This window comes from Micropterus salmoides, unplaced genomic scaffold (genome assembly GCF_014851395.1).
Source record: "Micropterus salmoides isolate LMB-PRFRI ecotype aquatic unplaced genomic scaffold, ASM1485139v1 Ms_hic_scaffold_8, whole genome shotgun sequence".
In the NCBI taxonomy this organism is placed as follows: Eukaryota; Metazoa; Chordata; class Actinopteri; order Centrarchiformes; family Centrarchidae; genus Micropterus; species Micropterus salmoides.
In genome coordinates, this window is record NW_024044570.1 from 24,507,356 (window position 1) to 24,525,807 (window position 18,452).

General features: G+C 40.9%; 1 protein-coding gene across 3 annotated transcripts in view; it reads left to right on the forward strand.

The window, feature by feature from the left end:
• ldlrad3 (low density lipoprotein receptor class A domain containing 3) overlaps positions 1–18,452 on the forward strand; it is an 88,323-nt gene that overhangs the window by 24,577 nt on the left and 45,294 nt on the right. For all 3 annotated transcript variants that reach the window (XM_038705471.1, XM_038705470.1, XM_038705472.1), the window contains one exon: positions 10,194–10,340. In XM_038705471.1, coding sequence (XP_038561399.1) covers positions 10,194–10,340 — 147 coding nt within the window. The remainder of the gene's footprint in view (positions 1–10,193; positions 10,341–18,452) is intronic.

Below are 18,452 nucleotides of genomic sequence, written 5' to 3' on the forward strand. Positions count from 1 at the left end.
TTACTGGGGTAATTATTCAGCTGAGAAGTAGGGTAATTTTCCCATTATTTCTAATGGAGCTGGACTTCTTTTTGGAACCAGAAGAGTCGCCCCAGCTGGATTTTCAATAGAATGCAGGTTTCAGGGACTTTCGCATTCGCTTCATATTGTAGACCGGAAGCTTCCCGCTTGGGTCCTACTCACCAATCAGACACACACACAGGTCGTGTACATTTTACAACAACAAACAAAACTACAAGAAAACGTGGGATAATGGTGTCAGCCGAACCGACACAGGCAGCGGCTGTGCTGCAGTTTTACTGAAGTGTTGTGTGAAGTGAAGCCTACACGTTGTTAACGTGTTGTTAATTTGTCATTTTGTGTGCTTCAACTACAAAAAACTGCTCTCTGTGAGCCCGTTCCACTCCGCCCTGTGCAGGCTGCATGGAGCATTTCAGAATAAAAGCGTTTTGCCTGTCTGATTTTGCTGACTTTGTTTAAGTCGGCTATATATGTATATATTCAGTTGTCCTTGATTTTTGTGCTTCGACTATGGTTAAGTAGGCTATGTAGTAAAATTGTCTTTTATCTGTTTAACTGTGCTTATTGTTGATATACGATCGGGAGTCTGCAAAGTGTGTTTTAATTTGAAAATCAACCGGATTCTCTATGCCGTTCTGTGTCTGACTTCCTTCCTTCATCTGCTCTGTGCTGCTTGACTTCCGTTAAAAATAGACTGGCAGTGAATATTGAACTGTAGCTAAGCTTAAAACAAAAAAACTTGAACTTTCTTGCTCAGTTTGCTTCCTCCACTCTGTCTATATCTCTCTTTGGCTATGTGCAGGTATGCATGCTACCCTGATAAAATGTATCAATGTAAAAGACATTTTCATTGCACAGAAATGTTCTACTTCAATGTCAAACACAGAAGAGGAAATATTCACACTGTAAATAATGGTACTGTACCAGGTCTACCTACAAAGTATGTGGTTATGCATACGAAGACAGTGACATGACCTATCTGTACTTTCTTATACCTACAGTTTGTCCCTACTTTGTTTTAGACAAAACAACAGTGAACACTCTATAGGAAGGTAATGGATGGTATAAATGAGTTGCTGCACCACCATGTGTCAAGGAGGTGGCACAGGTCTGTCTGCAGCCCTCTCCAGGCTGTTCAAATGGAATTGGGTATTCAAATTAGGGATGCAAACTAGTCCTTTTAAGCTAATGAGGAGATTATTCTTTTGGATTTTAATGTACATTTGAATGTATGAAATGCTTGATAATTATCCGAAAGGGAGATAATTATCAGGTTACCTATTTTTTATGTTAATTTCTACAAATATAAAAAGCTGTAAATTAAGACAAAATGCAAACATGAACGATCCTATCTGTAATGATTCTGAGGTCATATTAACAAGATTTCCCGTGCGTTTATAAGGTTTAGGAGCTGAGGCTTAAAACGGCTTGGTGCTGTGCCATGAATGTAAAATTACTGTGGAGAGCATTAATACTAACCAAATTATATTTCCCAGATCCAATGGTAATTCCTCCCCAGTAGACATCTTTAGCAAGTTTAGCTTTTGGGGTATAGTTTATTCAAAATCTGTATTTCTTCTCAGAATACACCAGGATGATTTTTTTGCAAACATGTAACCCTTTTCATCCCTTCTGGGTTTGCATGTATGTGTTTTGGATCAGAGCCAACACAAAGAGCGGAGGTGCTCTGGGTCCTCCACACAGTGACTAGACACCAATCCTAGAACACAAATGAGGAAATCAGGGAATTTTTTCAGACATACGCATTCCGTAACATTGCTAACTCATTCACGTGAGGGAAAGATAAAAGTGCCTACATTACGCGCCTTGGAATAGCGGGTTTTAGTAAGACATACTTAATTTCCGAAAAGATGGGACCGTTCATGCTGATGTTCGACAGTCTGAATCACACCACCAGTGCAGAAACAGTGCGGATAAATGTAGTATGCTAGCTAACTCACTCACTCACTCACGCATCCACAAACTCATACCAACATGTTTGTACAACAATGCATCTGACCTGTGTTCAGTACTGTTACATTTGAATACATTTATTTACTTTGCAAGTAATTTTGTGACTGCATTTCCTTTGTATGTTTTCTTTTTTGATGTCATGATATAGGTCTTAAATTGGACCTATGGACCTTTTGCTAATTTTCGAGCATTGTCACCACTGTTATCTAATTTGTCTTCGCTCAAAACGTTTTAGATATCTAATGGTGGTGTTTGTCTTCACTCTGACCTGTATATTAAATCATAAATTAATGTTCATCCTCTGAATCCTTTGAAAAGTGCACTCCAAAATACCAGCACAGTTTACTTTGTGTGAGTGACTTCTCTTTACTCCCTTAATAAACACAAATGAGGAGGACAAGATGAGAGATCAACATGTCTCTATTACCAATCCCCTAAAAAAAGCCTTCTGCTTTAGATCTGATTAGAAATGACAAACCATGCTGCCTTGGAACTGTATCTCATTTTCTCACTTTTAGGATAATGGTAATTGGGATTACATAACAAACTGTATGCTCACATCTGTCACTGCAAATAAAGCTATCTAGTGTACCAGAGGCAGAGATGATTTGGTCTCATTACTTTTAGATTGGTAAGGTGGCCAGTGGTGACCAATGTTTTTAAAAACTGTGTCTTCACAGTTGTGGGCCATCATCAGTGAAGTGAAAATGAATGTGAATGTTGGTTATTACCGAAACAGTTTGCTGTAAATGTCCTCCTTTCACATTTTTAACTTTGACCCACTGTACCATAGTAGTGAGTGGTTTGAAAAGACATTTCAGGTGTACGGGGTTTTGTTTTCACCTCCAAATGTGTGCTTCATACAGCTGGTTAAATTGGGTATGTGTTTTAAACATCTAACGGTTGTCGGATTACTCGTGTTGGTTACCTTGTTGGGCTTTATTTTAAAGCTGCAACTGCCAGCGCTGCCACGTCTCTAGCTGTGTCAATGAAACTGGCCTGTGAAATGTTGAATAGATGGTCTATGAAACTACGAAAATGCACAAGTGTTTGTTAAATGTAAAAATTGAAAAGACAAATGCAATGCAAATGTACAAAAATGTAAATTTTCCTTTTAGGATGAAGTAATGTTTAGTGCTTTAAATCTGTTGTGATGTTGATGTCACAAGTGTATCGGAGGAATGTGGAGGGAAGATGTGAGCTGTCCTGGCCTCTTAGATCCATGTTCCTCTACTCTGAGAATATGCCTCTGGCATGAAGACTGACTCACATCAATCCCTTGACTATTCTCAGCTTTTATGTAGTTTTGTTGTTGTTGTTTTTTACACAAATACCATCGTCTCACCTTATACTTTAGTGAAATTTCAGGAAGGTGTGAAAATACTATACTGCCCAAGCCTAATCCCAAATTTGCCAACCTTTTTTTGTTTATCATTGTGTTTTGTAATAACTGAGTGGGAACCATAAAATCTACATGGAGTTCCCCACAAGGGTCCACCTTCTCCCCTGCTGTTTTATTTACAAAGCAAATACCAATTTCCTTCATAAAAAAACAGTATAATAATATATAAATGAACCCATTACCCCACTGCACCAAATTGTCTGGGTGTGTTTAATGAGAAATGAGTAAACAAATATCTCTAATATTTGTGTCTAATAAGAATGTTTTCATGAAGCTGTACCACAGCTGATTGATGTGAATGAGTGTAAGTAAAATGTATTTTCATTGTATCTTATCGAATAGTCAACCTACGTCCACAAAAGCATTTAGCATGGAACTGTGTAGAGTTGACACTGCAGATAAAGTAACTACATAGCAGGTGAGGAAGCCTGTGGACCTTCCTCCTCAAACACGCAGAACCTCCTCCCAGAAAATAGCTTCCATGTGGCTGCTAGAGGCTGAAAGAGGCACAGGCCTAAATGCAGCCAGTATCATATTATTCAGGCTTCACTGTCTTTTTCCATGCATGACTGCCCTTTCCCTCAATCTCTCCCCATTAAGGCCTTGCTTGCTCTGTTGCTCTGTGCTTATGCTGCCCTGCTTATGTGTCTGCCTGGCTGTAGGGGGTCTTTAATTGACGCAAGCCAGGTTCTTTACACTTGTACTTATTTATACTGGACGCTTCGGTGAGCTGGAAAAGAATGGACAATCTTTTTCTCCTCTCTGGGAAGCTGTTTCTCTCTCCACCACACACACACAAACACACACACAATGAAAGAGACAAAATTACCCCCCTCCCTTGCTTGTATAGCGGCCCATTAAGAGTGGTGTGTAATTGGAAAATCAGTTTCTATCCTTGAACCTGAAAAGGATAGTTTTTATTCAGAGCTAGACCATATTGATTCACTCCTCTCTTATCCTCCAACACAAGCAGCCCCTGCTGCCCATGTTTGTATTGACATTATCAGAATGTAATGTTACGTGACTTGCTCTTTTTCAGCTTCAAACTGAATATCATATATTTCACTGAAGACCGTTTTGCACAATATGGTGTATTACTGAAGAAAAAAATTTTTTTTTACCCTTCGAGAACTCAACACCTCCCCTCTACAAACATTTTATTGTGATACTCCTATAGCCTTCCTATCACTTTCACTTCTGCTGTAGCTAACAAAGTACACAAAGACAGCCCAATCAATTTTCTGATGCGGTTTCAAACTGAGGCTCGGCCTTTCACCCAAGGCTAATCAATGCAGGTCAGATATCTAAGCCTGCTGAGGAAGATGGGGTTAAGGCAGTAACAGCCAACCAAATAGTCATCTCAGATATAGAGTTATATCACTGACCTTTCATGCACAGACCACAGGGAATAGAACTTGCTTAGGGTGGCCATTACTAGGAATCTGGGGGCAGAAAATTATGTTACTGTCTACTTCTCTGTTTCTTTTTTATTACCCCTCTACCTTTTTCTTCCACACTTTTTCCACGCTACTCCATGTCCAGCTGTATCATTGTCTTCTCTCCCCTCCAATTTATTTATCTACTCATGTTCATCTCTTCTATTCCTTATTGAGTCCTCACATGTTATCCCTTCATACTGTTGTGTTAAGTCTTCAAAGCATTTTATTTGGTCCCCCACCACCACAGAGTACTTTTTGTTGGGTATTGTAGCCGCAGTTACTGTGGTGCTTCCAATATCACAACCCGAAGTCCAGATATACCCAGAGGGTCTTATGGGTGGGGGGCATCTATGCTCTTTAAGGTTTATTAATTTTTCAATAGGCTCTGTCAAGTGTAATATAGATTTTATTACCAAATTACCTGTCCAGTGTTGGGCGGTATACTGCCATTTGGTATGAAAATATTCATAAGACCTGGGAGACAGTGGCAGATGTGGGTGGCTGGACCGCAGCACAGCCCATCTTTGCATATTCAGAGAATTGCTTAGGTTGTACTGAAGTCTCCAGACTGCCATTTCCAGAGTCATTATGAATGAAGTGTCCCCATGGAAAATGTTGGAATGACAGTTGGAAGCTTGCCGTATATGCATTGACTTGATTTTTGCTTTTCAAATGGGCAACATTTGAACAAGTTTTAATTTTAATTTGTTTTGATTATTGACCGAGGAGTTTTCTTGTAAACCAAGTAAATTTTTACATTTATTTTACATTAACATGTTGAGCATGTTAATGTACATGAACAATCTGTTTGAGTTCTGAGTTTTTTTTCTCAGAATTCTCACTTTGATCTCAGAATTCAGACTTTAATCTCAGTTTAACACATGCACAATTTTGTGACGTAGTAACTATTTTGGAAGCCAATCGTGATCCACCATGCCCATTAAAGTGTGATGTGGAAAGTTGCACATACCCTGAGAAGCAACTTTACAGTGAAGTAGGAGACATCTTGTGTGAAGCAAGACATGTTTGCATCTACATAGATCTGGATTTTATAATGAGGAAGAAAGAGTAGGCTGACTTTAAGACTAGTTTTGAACAACGTAATATAACGTTTATGTGGAAAACCATATTAGACAAACTATTATTTAAAAATATATTTTTATGTGTCTTAAAAACATGTGCGATTAGGACTTTTTTAACTTTGTGTAAATATGAGAGATGTTTGCTTTCCTTAGTGCCCTTATGTTCTGAATGTAATCTAACACAGCACATCAGTCGTGTTCATATAGCATGTCACTTATGAGGAAAGACCGCATTAGGGAGGATTGTGCCTTTAGAAAATATTGCAACAAATATTCTAAATTTGATTTCAGTATTATTCAGAACCTCTGGGAAATTAGACTTGTGTTTATGCTGGGAGTTCATTTTTATTTCAAATTATAATTGAGGTATGAGAGGTTCACTCTGTAAGTTATACAGTATCAGCAACAGCAGTTGAGCTAAAGGACGGAGGGGGAAGGATTTCACCCTGAGTGAACCAGCGAAACTTCTTGGAAGGAGCACAAACAGAAAATGTAAATGCTAATTATAAAAGTATCCAGATGATGCCTGAAAGATTCTATCCTCTATGATTTAACAGTCTAAATGTGGACTTAGGTGACACAAGCATGGGGGAGGGTGGGAAAGGGTGGAAGGCAGAGGATGGGTGTGCAGAGGCAAGGATAGTATAGTCAATATTTACCCTGAGTAATTGGTCTACACTTCCCCCAGCAAGATACACAGGCGTCCAGCGTCATCCCTGCCTTATCTCCTCCAGTTCTCCCACCCACACACCCACTGCGTGACCACAGTTGTACACAGCAGTGTTGTGCAGCTGTGCATAATGCCCCGGGCCATCCACAACATAATAGGTAAAGCATATTGGATGAATGATAGAGTCACAGTGCATGGACACTGTCATGTCCCTGAGAATTCTCCAGGTCACCTTGGGAGTGTTGCAGAGCCCACAGAGAAGTGTAGTGAGTTATTACTCTGGTAACAAGCTCATAGAGCAGTCTGTAATGAGCTGTGTAGCCACACTTACTGTGGTAATGAGGCGGGCATGTTGGTTACCTCAACGGTAAACCGCTGTACATATTCAGGCTTATTACTGTATCGACAGGATGACAAGGGTATAGGTATAAGATGTGTCGAGCCTGCCAAAAGAGGAACAACGTGCTGTTACTGGCAATGTCAGAGACTCGTGGGAAAAGATGATCTATCTGTCAGCCTTCTTTCTTAACTCTTTTTGTCTGCCTCTTAAACACATACACAACACAGTCCTCTCTCTCTTCCTCCCTCATGCTCTCAAAGCAACTTTCCAATTAACCCGATGCCTCTCAAACCACCAGCTCTTTGAAGTCTTTTCACATGGCTCCCTCCTGCACTTGTTCTGTGTTGGGCTATATGGACATTTACGTGGTGTTTTGTTCAGTTGTCGACATTGAGCGGCCCTAATCACACTTATTTGTGTGTAATTTTGCAGGTCTATAAACACTTATAAAGGCTGCTGGCTGCTAAGGAATTTATAGGATGCTAAGTGTAAGAAGAATACACATTGTGGTTACAAGAACAAGTCACTGCCAATTTGGGCTCAATATTGGCCTGTTGCATGTATCACAAAGATGACAACAAATGGACTCAGTGTCAGCTTGGTTCATTTATTTATTTATTATTATTTATTGTAAATAGGTTAATCATTTGTTCTCGTGCTTTCTTTTCTTGAAATACATTTAAACACATTTCTCTGTATTTTAAGCCTAACCAACAGCAATGGCTTCATTTACGCCTTCTAATGTTACTGTGCTGTTGTTCTGTCTCTCTATTTTCTCTGTGCATCTCTAGGTTGCTTTATCAGAAAGAGACGAACAAACAAGGATGGGAGGGGAAGAGCCAGGGGAGATTGTGTGAAGATGGTGGTGTTTTCTCAGATAGATAAAGAATTGACATTTGGCAGTTTTCAAACATACCTGGATGACTATTTATATATCCAAGAGGCTCACCATGGTAAAGTGCTGTCTACAAGAAATGGTCCCTGCAACACTATTGGGATTGGTGTTATTCTATTTACCGAATAATTATACCACACAAGTGAAACTTGAACTAAGAAGCAGGTACAAGCAGTCTACTATTTGTTTTTGTTTTGTCAGGGTTATATTCACTAATATGTAAAGTATGCGTAACAATTTTCATTGCATGTATTCATTAAAAGTTGCGTTTGACAGTTCCTCCCACCAATAAGAGAAATGATGATTGGAACGCGCCTCATAAATTACAAGAGCCTTTTCTCTTTATCATTCACTTCCCATTTTCTACATTGCAAGAGACAAAAGAGGGGTTTGCATCATCCTCACTGAGGATCAGAAGGGTCGTGCTGTCTCATTTAAAAAAAAAAAGAGAGATCCATACATGGTTTCCACAACCTGCTGCCATTAAAGAGCAGAAAGAGAGGGGTGATGTAAGAACAGATCATTTCTATGTGTTGGATAGTCTACTCAGCTGTGCTCTGGGAGCTGGCTACATCTACTAAGTGAATATCAACTAACTGCGTTGAACCTGTGAGCTCTGGTTATGAATTCACAAACACTCAAAGGTCAAATCTTTCTATTTGTACCAGAGTACAATGGTAATGAACGCTGCCTTGTCGAGAATGCGTCCTTGTAATGATTAAATGGAGAAAACACACCCTGTTTCTTCTGTGCAAAGTGAATTCATTTATCTGATTTATTTTGTAATCCTGGAAGAACAGAGGCAGCATCTTCTCTTTAAACAGCACTATAGTAGTATATTTATACACTTTGCCTCCCTATGAAATATGACATGTTTAAATGGTCATATAATATGTGTTATAGAGTATTTACAGGGCACCTCACAGCAAGAAGGTCATGGGTTCAAACCCTGGTTGCCCCGGCCTTTCTGTGTGGAGTTTGCATGTTCTACCCGTGTCTGCGTGGGTTTTCTCCGGGTGCTCCGGCTTCCTCCCAACATCCAAAGACATGCAGACTAGGTTAATTGGTGTCTCCAAAATTGTCCTTAGGTGTGGATATGAGTGGTTGTTTGTTTATTATGCCCTGCGATGGACTGGCGACCTGTCCAGGGTGTACCCCGCCTTTCGCCCAATGTAAGCTGGGATTGGCTCCAGCCCCCCCGCGACCCTTTACGCAGGATGATGGATGGATGGAGTATTTACATTATACAATACAAGTGTGACACGACTAGTCTCCAATAATGAATTTTACATTTAATAAACCACTCGATCAGGCACACAATCATCCTCTAATCATCCTCTTCTCATCCTCTTCAAAAAAAAAGGAAAAAAAGGCTGTAGAAGAGTTAGTAATTATCTTCTTTAGGATGGGGTTCATAGAAAGTCTCATATTTGAGTAAGTTTAAAAACCTACTAGTGTCATTAGATATCACTGTGTGAGGTAGAAGTCGTCCTATCCTTAGTCTCAATTGTTTAGTGTAAAGTTATAGTAGTTCATGTAGTAATGCTAATATGGATGTAACAAAAATGTTCAGTCAAGCACTTTTGTCAGGTTTACATGCTGCTTTTCTCAATTGGAGTTGTGTAAGAAAGAGACATCTATAGCGTGACCCCATCAGTCACTTTGCAGGTTAAACACACCCTCACTTAGGGCTTAAAGGTCCACACCTTTTGGCAGCAGGTACACCTCCTGCTTCCTTCTCTCAAGTGTAATAAAGTGCCCTACCAGCTGAACCCAGTTTCAGCACTGCAGCATCAAAGTGTTTCCCAGTCTGTTCGGGACTCCTCATTACTGCCCTATTGTTTTGTTTACAAGCTAAGCTGCTCACCGCATAATGTCCAACCTCAGCCAAAAGGCCATGTTTCACAGTCCAGCCCATTATGCCGCAGCTGCACTGCGTCAACTAGAAATGCCCTCAACTAGTTCAGGGCAATGCTTTCTGCTGAATGTGTTTATTTGTGATCGAGTGTGTGTGTGTGCATATCTATGTCTAAGACATAAATGTGTTCTTTGGTGTTTGTATCCTTGTCTGCCTGATTATGATACCGCCCAGCTCTAAAGTCAGGCTTACACCCACAACACTGAATGGCCACTTCTGCTTTTGTTTTCATGAGATCATCCTCTGTTTATTTGCCCATAGATTAATATAGCTTTTTTTTTATATAGAGCTACTGCCTTTAATGTATTTTGACTGTGGTGATGAATATTGCCGGAATGCCCTCTACCTATTGTCTTCATGGAATGGGACCATGATAGTCTGCTCTCTTTCTTGTCCTCCTCCTCTCTTTCTCTCTATCTTACTGTCTGTCATTCTGTCTGTTTATCAATCAGAGAGCCAGCTGCTCCCAGGGAATAACTTCACCACCGAGTGCAACATCCCTGGAAACTTCATGTGTGGAGATGGCAAGTGTGTCCCAGGTGGATGGCAGTGTGACGGATTGCCCGACTGCTTTGACAAGAGCGACGAGAAGGGCTGTCGTAAGTTCACTTTGGACTCCATTATCAAAACCCTCTTTTAGCCCTTAGCTGTGTCTTATGCTATCTGGCTCCAGTGCTTTATTTAGTGTCACGTCATGTCTTCTCAACTACTGAACTCTGTATCCAGCATTACAGTTGTGCTTCTTCTCCTGAGCCATAAGGGCCATTTAAATCTAATTCTCTGCCAACTTAAATGAACTTCCCTCCTCAATCCTTGGGTTTCTCTCCCCCACAGCGTGCACCCCTCCTCCTTCCTGCCAGACCCTCGGCCCCAGTTTAGCACCAGGGCAAAACGTAATACCATCAAAGCAAAGGCCGATTACTTCTGTGTGCAGGAATAGTATCGCATGCATAATTCTACTGTAAGGCTACAGTAATAGTTCAGTTTTGATCCTCACTTTTAGTTGGCTTTGATCTTTCTGGTCTGCTGCTCCTCCTCTTCCCCCTCCCATTTCAGCCAGAGCTCCACACAAAGATGGGATTGCTGATGAAGATTGACTATGAGGCCCTGCCACACTGGAAACCCCCATCTCCCGATATATTCATCTCTCTAACTGTCTCGCATGCCTGTTTTCACTCCCCTCTTGCGCCTTCCCTCTTTATCTCATCCAATGATTTTTGGCTTTTGGCTTGTAATTTTCTTCACAGAGGCATGTTTTCAATTAAAAAAAACATAACCCTCTTCTTGCAGCCCTCTTTTTACCCAGCTAATTCCCTGCCAAAAATAAATAAATCACATACGGTTTGTCCTCCATTCTGTCACCTCTCTAATTTTCTTCTTTTCCCCTCCTCTCCTCCAGTAGTCACTTCGCTCTCTGTTCTCTCTTGCTGGCAGCTCAGGGAACAGGCCGTCTACTCTTGACAAAGTTGTGTCCCATGGCATGCAAGCACACACACACACACACACACACACACACACACACACACACACACACAGCCTACAAACCTTGCAGTCATCAATCTTCTTAGTTTGTAATGTCTTGTTATATATACACATAGGAAAAAAGTGGTGTCCTAGACAATATTCTTTAGTACACCTTTACTACTGACATCCCTGTAACTTAAAGAAAGTGTAGTGCATTAATAAACTACTTATACGGGTGTGCTCTGTGCCCCAGATTCTCATCACTCAATGGCCTTAAACTGTCAGCAACTGTCAGACCTGTAAAGATAATATCCCGATGCATTTGGACTAATTGCATCAGAATTACTGTAGATACATAAAGTGTTCAATCTAATCACGCAGTTCATGCGATAAATTTGACTGAGTATCATTCTCACTCAAATTTATCTCATGTACTTTCACTTTGAACCTACAGATAAGCAAGATTTTATTTGTCTGCTGCTATCACTACATGCTATACTGCTAAAGATAAAGGCAAGTTATCATAAAGCATCGCACTCAGCCTGCCTCTCTAGTTGTCAGAGTACTATTTGTGTTTGTTGTCGACGTCTACATTATTTGCTCTGACATAAGTGGGCCTTATTATCCTCAAATAGATGGCTAGTTGTCAGTCGATATCTCCGGCGACTGCCTCACAAAAGTCCCCAGACAAACCCCTGGCTCCATTAGGGGGTCTGCAGGGACAGTCAGACAGACGGAGGGATGGGAAACAAGGGAGTGGGGAAGGAGAGGAGGACTCATTATGGTGGCTACAGCAGGAGTTCTGTCTGGGTGTCTTTTATCTGAGAAGAATACAATGCCTGGGAACTTTGAAACTGCAGCACTGGATTCTCTGTAGAATCATAATTAGACACCCCCCTCTAAGAAAACACACACACACACACACACACACACACACACACACACACACACACACACACTCGTAGTTTTATATATGTTTAACAGATGGGGATGGGGACAGTTTGTTTGCCTTGCTTATTCTCCTTATGTCAGTGAGCTACATGCGTAGTGTTTTTTAATTCCAACTCCTCATTGAAATATTGCTAAATATTTTTTACCTTAACCAAGTAGGAAAACATGCAATGTATCTGATGTTGTCTGTCCTTTGCAATCACAGTCCTTACTATGAAGGCAGAGCAGGATATTAAATTTCCTCACGTCTGTAATATGAGCGCATGTGTTTTAATTGTCCATCAGTGTGGAAGCATTTTTTAACACTTTTGACCACTTCTGTCTTTAATTATTTCATTTTTAGTGGCATGGGATGAGACTAGCAACCCCATGCTTCTCTCTCTGCCGCTGTCAATCATGGACAGTGTTTGCTTTGCATGTATGCATATATATGTGTGTGAACATATAAACTCTTTTGCTCCAGGAGCAGTCTATTTTTACCATGAACATTTGCACCAGAAGACAGCTGTAATTAGAGAGTAGATCCCCTGTAAGCCCATGCTGTTTAGCCAGAAGATTGTGCTGATGTGGGTGTCTCTGATCCAAGGAATAAGAGCCTGAGGTAAAGGTCATATGTGGTGATGTCTCCCTGGTGTCTCATTAAGGAAATTTTGTTTTGGATACCATGTAGCTAACGGGGAAACACAGAGGAGAACAAATCAATTTCACGATCAGTTTTCTTTTGAATCTGTACAAAATATGTAAAAATTTTATTTGTACAGCACCAACAAGCATACTCACTTGCACAAACTGTTCTTGGGTGCATCAGTTCAGTACAAAAGTGTTTTTGCAAGTCAGAAACCACCCACACATGAATTTACGATGACTCTCTGGCAGGTTTTCATTTTATTTATTTTTTTTACCACAAGTTGCTTTGCCTCAGAAAGAAACTTCTTTCTACCTTTTGTTGTTGACCTGACTGTATTTTTATTGCAGTTCTATCAGTGGGTGAGGAAGTTCAGAAGAGAATAATGCAAACATCATCTGCACCTGGCCTTTGATTATTTACTTATTGTAGATGTGTCCCAGTCTGCTACGCCTCACAAGCCAGGGATTGTCTCTCAAATGGTCAGGGAATGTTTATTCACCTAGAAAAGACAGGCTTCTCCCTTCCTCCCAAGGCCCGCTGCTTCTCTCTTGTTTGTTTGTTCTTCCGGTCCCCTCTAGCACAGGGGTCAACTTGAGTCATGTAAATACTTTTGCTGGCTCTTAAATAACAGTCTGGGCTGAGAGAAGAGATGCAGTATCTGCAGCCTCAGTCTTATTGCATTAAAGATGCAGCTTATTGCGTTACTGTCCTGCTGCGCGAGGCCAGGGCCCCCCCATACAGATGGTTTTTATCAAGTCGAATTCTTTATGAAGTTTAACCTCTGCTTTGCTCCACATGAATTTAACTGAATATTAGATGAAAACATATCAGTAGTATATACGGTATCTCCAATATTGAGCATCTGCTCTATTTGGGTGTGCTTGTATGAATATGTGTTGGCAGGTCTGAGGGGTCTTCAAGCAATGATTCAAAGACAGGCTGCTGACTAGATCCTCACACAAAGAGGTCAAAAGTACCACCATGCTCTGGTGTCCATAACAACAGCCTGGGAGAGTGTTAGACAAAATGGACACTGACAGAGGAGAGAAGGAGGAGAGCTGACTGAGCTTACTGGGCCTCAGAGCCAGGATTAGCCTCTTTGCCCTTGTCTGTGCAGGGTATGGGCAGGCGAGAGAGATGCGTAGTGGGGCCGAAAGGGTGAGTGGACATGACGTATAAAGCAAAAAGTGGGGAATCAAAGACGGGGGGACAGAAACGCAGTTGGGAGAGAGAGAGAGAGAGAAAAGACAGAGAAGCACATTTCAAAGAAATGACTGTTCTGAAATAACACTCCTGCAGGCTGAGGCCGTGGCCTCTCTGTGTGGAAGAATCCATGTATTCAGAATTTTGCACTTAGAAACATCTGTGCAAGTTCAACTTTTACTTTGATTTGGACTAGAAGGGCCACCAGCAGGGCCAGTGGCTCTTAAAGAACAACGAAAGAACTCTTCATCGCCTCATATTCTGCTCACAATCAAGTATGCATGTTAACATGTGTTTAATCATGGATAATGACGTGCCACTTGTTCAAAATTGTAATGGACATAACTGTCTTCTGTGTTGTATAATTCTAAAAGATTTTTCTTCTACATAAAATGTTGGTTTTTTTTGGCTTCTTCATAATAATTCCCTTGTTCTTGTGAAATAATGGCTCATTTTAGCCTTTCAGGCATTAAGCCAAGACTGTGTAACTTTTGAAAAAAGAAGTAACACAATCTTCTGCTTCAAATGAGTGGTTGAATTTATAAACAATAAAATGAACCATTGCTCAATTCAGGGCACACTGTATGGCCAGTAGCTTATGGTGGCCAGTGTTAGCTAACTTTAGATGAATATTGCTGCGTAAGCTGACTTGATGAATTCTTTACTTGAGCTACACTATTTAGTATTTATTAATTGTCACCTGTGGCCACAGTGACACTGTTCAGCAAAATGTTACATAGTCTTGCTTTAAAGAAAACAATTTGTGAATACTTTATGCAGTAAGATTTGCTGCAAAATCGGACCTACTTAGAGTACATTATGTGAAGGCCAGTAGCAGCTCTCACTCCGGCTTTAATCAATCACTGGGAGACACACAGGAAGCACAGCAAATTAGAGGCTGACACAAGTGCTGATGTTTTGTCAGTGAGTTTAAAAGTCTATTAATACTTCATAACAATGAAGAATATAACCGTTTGGAGCTTTCATTACCTGATACACTCGTTATTGATCCTGTTAGCTCTTCACAACAACAATTAGCAGCAAAAAAAATTCAGTTCATTGGATTACTCGAATATTACTGTATTGCTTTCTGCAGTCATAACGCAGCCAAGCCTGGAGCAACATCAATGGTGCTTTTTGTTTTTTTCTGTACTGACCTCCACAAAATGCCCATGAGATATTGAGTTCAAAAAGAGCCGTTAAATGCTTATCAACAACAAAGTTCTCTTCAAACAGCAGGGGTGGAAATAGCTAAAAAGGACTCTTGAGACAGATTGGTTATGATTTAGATATCAAGGCTCACGCACCGCCAACTCTTTACCAAACCCACCATGGGAAGGGAAGGGGTTGCTAAGATTAGAAGTGTGTGTTCATGTGATAAGGGCAGTGACCAATGCACTGACTGTAACGCAAAGAGCCATATACTGCTGACAGATATGTTTTTATTCTTCTGTTGTCTTGTGTTTGTGCTCAGTTCTGTGCTGCCTCATTGTGGATAGGTGTTCTTTGCTGTTGGTGTTGTTGGTATATTGGTATGACATTTAAGAGGACAACATGTAAGAAACAACAGGTGGGATTGGGGGAGTTTTGGGGACACTTACACTGGAGTATGTTTTGGTTTGTGTTTGTTTTTTTAGCCCAGCTCAGGATAAAAAAAAACTGTCAAGAGAGCAAAAAAGAAAATAGAAGAGAAGAAAATGACGTGAATATGGAGCATTAATAGCAGGAAAAGTAAGTACTGCAGAGGAAGGTTTAATGGGACTGGGAGTCTGGTGCATCCCATGTGCGTAATGGTTGACTGATCAATGAGCTGGTGTAATTAATATCAAGAAACAGGGATGAAATATTGATCAGGGTCTTTTTTCTCTTCTAGTTTTCTCTTTTTCGAATGAAGGCTGTCCTTGTCTGATTGATTGTCACAAATTAGGCAAAATGATTGCTTCGAGATCTTCAAAGGAATAAAAAATCCTTCCTTTTCGCTTCACAATACAACGTTGGGTGCTACCAGTTCAAACAAGGCAATTTTCGCGGCACGTTGCTTTCTATGATGAATATTGCAGCAGGGTTATTATCTGACAGATCACTTGCTGCTTTTTCACCATATGCCCTTGCTTCCCTCTCCTTTTATCGGAAGTTGTTGAAATATTACTGATATTTGCACATACAGTGCCTGCTGTATGGTATATGAGTCGCACTTGCTTCCTCATCTAGCATGAAGTTTGATGGCTTTGCTGAACACCATTGGCCCGTAAACGCTTGGCCCTTGAGATGAAGGCAGCTCTATAATGTTGCAATGCCTCTTCCTGCACACAAGGTTATTGTATTATTATATTATTGTACGACTAGCGTGCAGGGCTTAGACAGCGAAAGGTACGGAATGATTATTTTAATCCCCAAGCCTTCTTGACTGAAACTACCGTTGCCCTTCTTGCTTACACCCTGACTCCATTACCTATTGATTTCCTCCCCTCAGAAATGCTCAGCAAGGTCAGAGAAACTTGTGATGTCCTCAGCTGTCTGTACTCTGCTGTACTCCTCCTCTGCCTGTATTCCCTCCCGCTCACTCTCCTCTGTTTTCTTTCTTATTAGTCTCTTCCTCCAGCCTTTCTCCTCACCCTGTCTGTCATGTATGCCCATCACGACCAAGCCTACCTGTGCCGAACAAGTTATGCTGCTCTCTGGGGAACCGAGGAGGGGGAGAAAAGGAAGGAGAAGTGTGGTGTGTGTGCATGTAATTGTATAGGAGACAGGAAAAGAGAGCAACAGAGAAAGTGAGAGAGAGAGGGCATGTTTATGTGTGTGTTTTAGTGTCCTCCAACTGTGCGTTTCTGTGTGATCCAGCCACGTTTTTCTGCAAGTGATAGTCTTACCTCCAGGAATCAGCTCGACCGCTAACCTCGTTTTCATTTGTGCTGCTCAGCTGAACACTGGAGCTAAGTTTGGAAGCCATCCAACTCCCTGCCTGCTTTTTTGTAAACAGCTTCTACAAAGGCTTAGAGAAGAGGAATTGCCATGGAACTAAAGCAGTTCAAACAAAGAAACAGAGTAATGACAGGAGGGATGAATACTAGGGTTGGGTATCATTTCAATTTTATCGATTCCTGATTCTACTTATCAAATCACGGTTCTGATTTCAACCCCTTCACCACAAATCTTGTCACTGCTCGGTGACATTCATCCACTTTCTCCTCGTTCATCTTCCCCTTAATGGCTAAAGTGAAAGGAGTTTCTGTACTAGAGGGGTCTCTGGGGACTTCTATCTAAGATAAATATATATTGGAATCATTTGTAGACATCATTCGTTGATCTTTAGTATAAAAGGTCAATGTCAGCTCACTTGTGTTTTGTACCTGAGCCTGAGACGTTGCTACTCTTAGCGTTAGCTGTATGGGGCGTCATTGTAGCTGGGACCTCAACACATTGAACATGTTGCATTTTTCAGATTCATGACGTGTTAATGCTTTGTTATATTGGATGTGCTTCCTCCCTTGCACAAAATATCCTTTCTGCAGGTGTTGCGGTTTGCTGTTATTGTTTTTAGTGAAGCTAAGCCAAACTTCTATGACGTGACGTTAGGTCTGTGTAGCAGGTCCAAGTGCAACTTTTATGGACTGTAATGTAAATGTGCTGACAGCACGACCTGGATCAACAGCATTCTTTAAATTTGAACAGTAGAAGTCCACATGATTATTTTTTCACATGATTATCAAGGGAAACTTATGTTTGTGTTTTTCTCATCCACCCTCAATATTGTCTTTCTAATTAATTTTTTGTCTTGCAATGAAAACTGCTCAAATCAGGCTATAAAGGGCCATGCATCCCCCAAAATACAGCTAAGCACATTAGTGCTATCCTTCCAACCAGCACTGTCTCTCCCACCCACGAGTTTCCCTTCATAAGCTTGCCCTTCATTTGACTTTTGAGCTAATTTGGAACAAAAACATTGGGTCAGATGAATCCTGCCAGCATTAGAAGTGGTAATGAGGATTTGGATGAGGGAGGAAGTGAACGAGGAATCTCAGAGCTGTCCTTTTAGCCCAGCCCGCCTGGCGGATGAAACAAAAGCAGTCAGCATCCGTGTCTATGCAGAAAAGAAGCTGTGTATGTAGTAACAGAGCATGTGTCCTTCATTTCCCACAAGAAGTGCAAAACAAAATAATCAACAAAATAAATAAAAAAAAATAGAGAATAAAGGATGACACTGCCTTTGTTTGTGGCCAGATGGATTTCAATTTACCCCTCCACTGCAGCATGTTTTTGGATGTTTTTTTTAAATCTGTTGCTACAGCTCGAAGCAATGTCTGTTTTTCTCCCTGGACTCTAATGAATGCGATATACCATGCAAAATGAGCTTTGGGTGGTTAGGGCCTGTGCTGTCCAGGTAAACAAAGGCTTCCCAGGCTACAGGCACAGAGATCGGGCACTATCCCAGCTTCCTCCCGCATTCAGCGGATTACATTTCATC